At 44.9% G+C, this 8,619-nt stretch overlaps 1 protein-coding gene across 3 annotated transcripts; it reads left to right on the top strand.

Moving 5' to 3' along the window:
• Positions 1 to 1,363: 1,363 nt before the first annotated feature.
• On the top strand, positions 1,364 to 7,562 carry RBM12B (RNA binding motif protein 12B). Of its 3 annotated transcripts, none has more exons than XM_027892518.1 (3): positions 1,364 to 1,412; positions 4,333 to 4,378; positions 5,057 to 7,562. In XM_027892518.1, exon 3 carries the CDS (start codon positions 5,085 to 5,087, stop codon positions 7,182 to 7,184), a length of 2,100 nt encoding a protein of 699 aa, XP_027748319.1. In that variant the 5' UTR covers positions 1,364 to 1,412; positions 4,333 to 4,378; positions 5,057 to 5,084; the 3' UTR covers positions 7,185 to 7,562. The 3 variants fall into 3 exon arrangements, with proteins under 3 accessions (XP_027748319.1, XP_027748320.1, XP_027748318.1); XM_027892519.1 differs by having other exon boundaries at positions 1,390 to 1,416; XM_027892517.1 differs by lacking the exon at positions 1,364 to 1,412 and having other exon boundaries at positions 1,791 to 4,378.
• Positions 7,563 to 8,619: the final 1,057 nt, after the last annotated feature.

The raw sequence follows: 8,619 nt of genomic DNA, 5'->3' as shown, positions 1-8,619 counted from the left end.
CTGTACCTAATCTCCAGAACGGTGTATCGTACTAATGGAGCACTTGTTTATAAATTCCCCACCTTGTGAGAGGATACTGGTAACAAGGTGAAAACGCAAAATGCCTACAGGAACGGATACACAGCCGAAGTTACTCCCTTTTACCTCTTTCACCTTTGTCGGGATGTTCGTGCTCCCGTTCCACAGAATGACAGAATGGGTCAGGTTGGAAGAGACCACAGTGGGTCATTTGGTCCAACTTCTCTGCTCAAGCAGGGTCACCCCAGAGCACATGGCACAGGACTGCATCCAGACAGTTCTTGAATACCTCCAGCGAGGGAGACTCCACAACCTCTCTGGACAATCTGTTCCAGTGCACGGTCACCCACAGAGTAAAGAAGTTCTTCCTCATGTTCAGGTGGAAATTCCTGTGCAACAGTTTCTGCCCATTGCCTCTTGTTCCATTCCCTCAAATGTTACGAAAATTTGCAGGGTACTTTGTGACCTGGATATTTTACCCCTTGGTGTGCTTGATTTGTGGAAACCTCCACCTTGCATCCTGTGCAGGAGCAGCAATGTCTCCTTTTTAAACTAGACTGTGTGTGTTTAGAAAGCTCCTAAAATTGGCAGCATTGCTAGGTGAATCTGCCAAAAATAACAGGGTTTCTTTTATTATTATTTGTTAATGTAAAATGGAGCAGACAAGTGCTGAGTAAGTCCAGAAATACAGGGGACAATACATAAAAGCAGGTGGGATAAACACTAAGATAAAATAACTACCTCACCTGCCTCTGCCCTTCCCTTTACACAGCCCGAAACCTTTCCTCCTCCTCTGCCTTAACCCCCCCCCCCGCCTGCCTTTCTTCCCCAAACCCAGACTCAAGCCAGCCCGAGCTGGGTTAGAAATCGCGTCTGCCGGTCCTGGCAGAGCAGCGGTGAGCACAGACCCGCTCCTCAGTTCTGAGGGGGGGAGGATGCGGCAGCAGCGGGTATGAGCCTGAGCACAGCGCGGCGGCCGAGCTCCGCAGCCAGCCGTGTGACCGGTCTCTGTATCCCGATGTATTATAAACTCTATCATTACAGAGATTGGTCATTATACAGCTCTATTTACAACAGGACCTCAGGGCCGCCCCCGGGCCGCAAGGCGCATGCGCACTACCTGCGGTGCGCGCGGGCACCGCTGTGGGCGGGGACCGCGAGGCGGCGCACGCGCGGCAGGGGCGGTGGGGGCGGGGTCATGGTCACGGGGCAGCGGCATGTCCCGCCCCGCCCGCAGGGCGCGTGCGCAGTCCCGCGCTGGCGGCGCGCGACGGTGCTGGCGGGCCGGAAGCGCTCGCGCGGCACAGTCGCCCCTCGGCGCGGGGGGGCAGCGGCGGCGGCGCCATCTTGGCGGAGCCGTGCGGGAGCGGCGGGGCCCGTCCGACCCCAGCCCGGTGGGTTCTGGATAATGGCGTGAGGGACAGCGCTCGCCTCCCCGGGGAGCGGCGTGCGGCCGAGGGCGGCGCGGGGCTTGCTCCGGGAGCCGGCTCTCGGCAGTCCGACCCTCGCGGAACCGCTGCGCGGCCGCTCCCCGGGCCTCGGCCTCCTCGTGCCGCCAGGTTTCCCATCCCCTTTCCCCGCTCCCGGTGCCTCCCTCAGCCCTGTCCCGGTGCCGAGAGGCGGCCGGGCTTCTCCGTGACGGCGGAGGGCCACCGGCTCTGTCGGCCCGGAACGCGTGTGGCGCGGGGCAGCCTTCCTTCGGCCCGTCCCCCTCGGCCGTGCCCCTCGGCCATGCCCCGTCCTGCCGCCCCCGGCCCCGCACTCCGGCCTGGCCGGGCCCTGCAGCGGCGGGGGTGTTCGGAGTGAGCGGTGCTCCAGCCGGCCCAGCTACGGAGCTCAGTTGCGTCTTCCTCCAGCGATGTGCAAGCTGCCATTAGCAGCAGCCTGCTTTCACTGTTAAGGCTTATTTTGAAGAATAGAATAGGAAATCTTCCTCTGATCCACTGGTTATTTTTACATTGGTCCAGTTTACAGTCGGAGTGTTTCTGTGTGTGTTGTTTCTAGCTTGCATACAGACTGTAATCTCTGAATGTTGTGGTTAAAATACTGGTCTAGTGCAGGCTTAGTTTCCCACAGTGTTTACAAGCTGTGGGTTTATTTTAATGGCTTTAATGGTATTTGGAATTTCTCGAGGAAGAATAGTTATAGTACTGTTTTCTAGTCAGCTTTGTTTAAATATAAAATTTCATAAAACTGTGTTGCTTCTCTGCTTTTCAATTGGTGGCATGAAGTTGTCAATCTGTTCTCCAAATCCTTGCTCTCTGAAGTCCCTGCTCAGTTAATGAATTGGTCTTATTTTTCATGACAAGTCACTGATTTTGGTCATTCACTTTAAATTGTTGGATGGCTTGTCTGCACTTTCTACCCAGGCTTGATTGTTTAATGTCCAGTCAGTAAGAACCTATTATTTGAACTTCCTTTTTTGTTTCTGGACTTCTTAGAGATCACATTATGATCTGGAATCACTGTGTCTAGTTTTCACCACTGAAGGTTGTGTGTTGTGTCCCTGGTGCATCGTGGAGAACTTGCACTTTATCACCGAAGAAATATGGAGGAGAGCTGTTGCGAATGATGTTTAAAAATTGGGATAAGAATGTGGAGTTGTGAAATCCAGGAGTACTACAGATTAAATACATCATGAAGTAGCAGGGCAGCGGATTTGGTTTTCCAAGACACGACGGTGCTGTATGAAAATTCTGCCCTTGAATTCTCCATGCTTTTTGGCACTGCCGTTGCATCTGTTGAGAAGAGACGTAAAGTTCTGGGTCTGGCTGGGACGGAGTTAATGTTCTTCACAGCAGCCCATACAGTTCAGTGTTTTGGATTTGTGGCTGAAGGAATGTTGACAACACATCAGTGTTTTTGGCTGTGGCTAAACAGTGCTTGCACAGTGTCAAGGCTTTATCTCTTTTCCCTACTCTGCCACTCCAGCGAGTGTGCTGAGAGTAGGCGAGAAGCTGAGAGGGGACATGGCTGGGACAGCTGACCCAAACTCACCAAAGGGATATTCTGTGCCATATAACATCATGCTCAGCAACAACAACTGAGGTAGAGGAAGAAGTATTTTGATGATTTTGGTTGCTTAGGGGGGATTATCTCTTGGCTCCCAAGTGGTTGTAATTTGAAGGTAGGCTGGACATCAGTCAGCCTGTAGGAGGTAATGAGTGATTTTCTTTGGTTTGCATTTTTTCTTCTCACTGATGAGACTATCTGTATCTGATCCATGAGTTCTCTTGACTTTGTTCTTTCTATTTTCTCTCTCGTCCTGCTGATGGGGACAAGGAGTGCACAGTTGGCTGTGTGGGTGCCTGGCTGCTGGCTGGAGTCGGCTCGGCACAAAAGTACACAGAACAGATGGTCTTTAAAGAAGTTAATAAATAGGCAGTTGTTTTCTGTTGTGCTTGCAAAGTGCTGATGTAGAAGTGACATAAAATCCATTACTTAGAGAATTTGGGCTTTGCTCTTGTTTTGCTGAGTTCAGTTGGAGTGATAGCCACAGTTACTGAAAGACAACTTGTCATTAGGATCTGGTGCTTTACGTTATTGTGCAAGGGTTTTGGTTTGTAGGAGTGATGTCAAATGCATGGAGTGTCGGGCTGTTGTGTTTGTGTTGAAGGGAGGCAGTAATTTGCTACAGAAGCTTGTGTTGTTTGCAGAGTACTGTGCTATTTATTGTGTGATGTTAGATATGTTGAAAATCAGGGCACGTTTTAAGTCGGTGTAGTAAAGCATTTCTCATTCTTTTGTGTGAATGGCAGTACAGTAAAGATACAGGGAAAATACTGAAGTTGGCTTTGTAAATTCAGGTACTTTCCAAAGTTTCTCCTTGTTGGATATTTTTGTTCTTTCATTTGATGGTCTTCACTGTGTACATTAAGTGTAGTGCTGGACAAGTGCTTCACTTGTTGTGAACCTTGAAACCAGGTGGATCTCAGAAGAATGGACACGTCCTTTAATCCTGAGATGGACTTAAGCATCTTTCAAGGACTCATTTGAGAGTTTTTCCCTCAATACACTGGCAGTCTGTTTCACTGCAACAGTTCAGTGTGGCACAATTGATGACCAAGTAATCTCATCGTATTTTCATCGTTTCCAGAAGTCAACTTAAATTTTGAATATCTTTTGCTTCTAAAATGGAAACACAAAGATGCAGTGCATAGCATCTTGGAACATGGAAGGAGTTCTTCACATGGGTTCATAACATGTTTGGCTTTATTGTAGCCACTGCTATGGATGAGCTGCAGCAGTGTAGCACAGTATGTAAAGCAAAGTACAGGTATCAGCCATTAATTATGTTTCGTTTTCTTTCCACAGTTAAGTTGATTTTACAGAATTTATCAGGTCTCCAAAGCAGAAACAGGTAAGCTGCCAAAAGCTTAACACTTCTCACTGAGTATTGTGACAAGATCATACACAGCCTTTTTTCCTCACATGTTTGTGGCTGGGAACTAGGATATGCTCTCCTGAGTGCTCGTGGCTGCTGCAGTTAAAATTCTGACTACGTCAAAGAGACAACTTCTTTGAATGCTGAGAAAACATGCATTACTGAACAGAACTGATCACTGGGTAGAGCAACTTGTCAAAGCAGTAAAGGCATCACGTGAATTATGTCATTTTCCAATGACATAGTTATTCTCTTTCCTTTCTCCTTTTATCAGCTAGTGTCCTGTTCAAAAGGAAACAGGATTTTTTTGTTCCTTCGGACTGGGCAGAGATGTCTGGCATACAGTCACTATGCCATGAAAGACTTGAGGTGTTGTGGATGGTGAGGAGTGACTTAGGTGGATTTTGTTGCCCTTAGGATAGGGAATATTGATAGATTTGTGCACGAGTGCTGGTGGAGTAGCTAATTTTCTGACTAATCAACATTCAGTGAATTGTGTTTTAATCTTGTTCTTGTGAACTTGTGGGTTTTTTGATACCTTCTCTTGATTAAGACAAGGGCATTCATTAAAAAGGCTCTAGCTTCTTAAGTGATAAGAAACTGTAATAGCTGAGTACTAAAGACGTGCTATCATGTGTACCTTTTTGTCTGCAGGTGATTTTTGCTGTGGGTTGAGCTCAGCATGGCTGTAGTCATCCGTTTACAGGGGCTTCCTGTTATTGCGGGTCCTCCAGATATTCGTCGTTTCTTCTTGGGATTGAATATTCCTGATGGAGGTGTGCATATTATTGGAGGAGAGCTTGGGGAGGCTTTTATTATATTTGCAACAGATGAAGATGCACGGCGTGCCATGAGCTGTTCAGGAGGGTTTATCAAGGACTCACGCGTAGAGCTCTTTCTCAGCAGCAAGGCAGAAATGCAGAGTACCATAGAAATGAGCCGGAAACGATTTGACCGTGGGGGACGAGAAACTATGTCTAGCTCTAGAAGAACAGGTACTAATGGTTCTGGTGCATCAGGTGTTGGAGACATGCCACATTTAGTTACAGCTTCTCCAAAAGGAATCAGAAAACCTAGTTACGGGCCACCAAATCGCCTAGAGGCTGGTTTCCATACCAATGGCATGAGACACAGTGATATGGGTATACCTAAGTCAAACTATCCGTTAAGAAAGGATTCTCACCCATTTAACCCAGATGACTGTTACTTATTTCTACGTGGTATACCTTACTCTGCAACAGAAGTGGAAGTACGTGCTTTTCTTTCTGGGATACGTGTGGATGAAGTAATTCTGATAAAGCACCGCAATGGTTTAAACAATGGTGATTGCTTGGTAAAATGTGCTACACCTGGTGATGCCTTGGAAGGACTTAAACGTCATAGACAGTACATGGGTCAGAGGTTTATAGAAATTAGTCCAACAACGGAGGAACGGTGGATTGAATGTGGCGGGAGGGTGGACATGCCAGATGAAATGGATCACTTTTTCTGTGAAGAACTTTCTCCAAAAAGTTCAGGCTACATGCATGCAAGGAGGCATTCTCGTTCAAGATCACCAAGGAGACAAAGAACGCGTTCTCGTTCGTCTCCCAGCCAGGAATATTACATACACCTAAGAAATCTATCTTTTAATGTGGAGAAGAGAGATTTGAGAGATTTTTTCCCTGATCTGGATATATCCAGCAAACAGATCAAGATTCTAACAGATAAGCATCAGAAAAGGACTAGAGATGCCTTTGTGATGTTAAGGAGCGAGAGAGAATACCAGGCTGCTTTGGAATGTCATAGAAAGGTTCTTCTCAATCGTCCTGTTTACATTTTTCCAATTTCAAGAAAGTCAATGTTGAAAATAATCGATTCTTGTGAGAGAAAAAGATCACTAGACAGAGATCATCCTGGACAGGCTATATCAGAAAAAAGTTACCGGGAAGGTCATTCCAGCCCTAAAATGTGTGTTTATGTCAGGAATTTTCCATTTGATGTGTCAAAAATTGAAGTGCAAAAGTTCTTTTCAAGATTTGATATTGATGAAGATGATATTTATTTGCTCTATGATGAAAAAGGACTTGGACTGGGAGAAGCACTAGTGAAGTTTAAATCTGAGGAACAAGCCATGAAAGCAGAAAATTTAAATCGTCAAACATTTTTGGGAACAGAAGTATTAATAAGACTTATATCTGAAGAGCAGATGCAGAAGTTTGGTGTATCCATACCATTGTCTGCACCGAATGAAGTGCATGGTCATTCACATCCGTATGACAGAGGTGAGCTTTCCCGTCCAGTTGGTTCACCATCTGGGCCACCACAAGGGCCACCCATGCATTCATTTGGTCCCCCTGGGAACTTTAGGCATCATTCTGAATTTAGACACCCCCCTGAGGACTTCATGTGCCCTCCTAAGGATTTTAGGGGTCCACCACCCCTCATGGATTTCGGTGGCGACAGCGAACCTTTTGGCAGAATGGAGTTTGGGAATAATAAAATGGGAAATTTTCCTGAAGGAAGATTTATGCCGGATCCCAATTTCAGTGGCGGTTCTGAGCGTGTTGTTCCTATTCTATTGAAAAATCTACCCTTTAAAGCTACTCCTAATGAGATTCTGGATTTTTTCTATGGCTACAGAGTGATTCCGGAGTCAGTTTCTGTGCAGTACAATGAACAAGGATTACCTTCTGGTGATGCCATTGTTGCTATGACAAACTATGAGGAAGCTATGGCTGCTATTAATGAACTGAATGATAGGCCGATCGGTCCACGGAAAGTTAAGTTGAGCTTGCTGTAAAGGAGGAAAAGATGCTCTGTAGTAAAACATTTTAAGTTTGCCAGTATTGACAGTTATTTTACCTTTTTTAATTACTGGAACATCCAAAAGAAAACAGTTTCCATCAACGGTTGTAAATAATACCCAGTTCAGTTGTTTAGCTCTTGGTTGAAATGTCTGTAGGACATGGAAAGTCATTCATCAAGGTCTAAAGGGATGGAGTTATAATGCTTTGGGGTTTTTTTTTAAGTTTGTTTTAATTCCATGTCCTGTGTCTTTGCATCAAATAAAAATGTAAATGCTGGTTGACTGACCACGCCAACGGTTCAAATAGACGATTTTCAGTGCTACCTGCATTAGTAAATAACACTTCTTATGGAGGTTAGTTTAAAATTTAAAAGATGACTGATTTTTATATTTTGGGTTTTCTTTTGCTTTTGTGAAAACTTCAGGTTTTATTCAGTTTCATGTGTTTGCAGGCATTCCTGTTAAAAAAAGAAATAAGAGCTTCCTGTTCACGTTAGCTGGCTTTGCAACTCTTTTTTAAATAAAAAGGAAATTGCCATTTAAATGTGTGTCTTCTATTTAAAATTTGAATAGTTAATGGTCTCAACTATTACACTCAGCAGATGAGGGTCTTGGTGAGAATGATGCTGGCTGCTTCCTCTGGGAAGAGTGAACTGTTACAGTTTGCCAACACAGTGAAGAACAGGTAGTTAGTTTGCAGAGTCTGTATTAATTAATTACAGTCTGTATTAATCAGTTGGACAGGTGTTCTTCTCGCTCACTGTAGTACCTTGAGGCAGAAAATGAATGTTGAATTCAGATCAAGAATTCTGATTTCAGTGGTCTTCATTTTTATCTTCACATTCTGCATAATATGAATTCTAGCTTGCTAATGATGTTTGGATACATTCCAGGTCAATCTCTGATTAGTTTTAACTAACATCTGTCACTGGTAACCAAGCTGACAACCAGCTATCTTATTTTCTTATGTAATAAAATAAATACTCATGTTAGCATTTAGAACATGTTGATTTGATTGGTTTGGTACCACCATATTTAAATTTTAGGAGGAAATAAAAGCTAGCCTGGAAAAGCTGCATGTTCAAAATTCAAGCTTAGTAGGAAACTTTGGTTGTGTGGGTAAGGACTTTTGTTCACACTGCAACTGTGCAAGATAGTGTTTAGAGTACTAAAGGATTCCATGAATTTTAGTCCCCTCTCAGACTAGGACAGCAAAGTTGCAACTGGGCAGTTAAAACTTCTAACCTTTGCCTGGGCAATACGAATAAATCATAAATTCATGGAGTAGGGAGGTCTCTACTCCAACCCCTTCCTCAAAGCAGTATCATCTAGGTAAGGTTACTCAAGGCCTTCAATATTTATTAGCTCTAAGGACAGAGCTCTGTGGGCAACCTGTGATGGCTCACTGGTGGGTTAAATATTAATTGCT

This window comes from Empidonax traillii, unplaced genomic scaffold (assembly GCF_003031625.1).
Source record: "Empidonax traillii isolate 1590-97213 ecotype Southwest subspecies unplaced genomic scaffold, ASM303162v1 scaffold355:size2308892, whole genome shotgun sequence".
NCBI lineage: Eukaryota > Metazoa > Chordata > Aves > Passeriformes > Tyrannidae > Empidonax > Empidonax traillii.
The sequence above is the reverse complement of the archived record's forward strand: the minus strand, read 5'-3'. Positions and strand labels throughout refer to the sequence as shown.

Coding starts and splice junctions, on each gene's coding strand:
- RBM12B (XM_027892518.1), top strand. CDS start 5,085: ATGGCTGTAGTCATCCGTTTACAGGGGCTTCCTGTTATTGCGGGTCCT.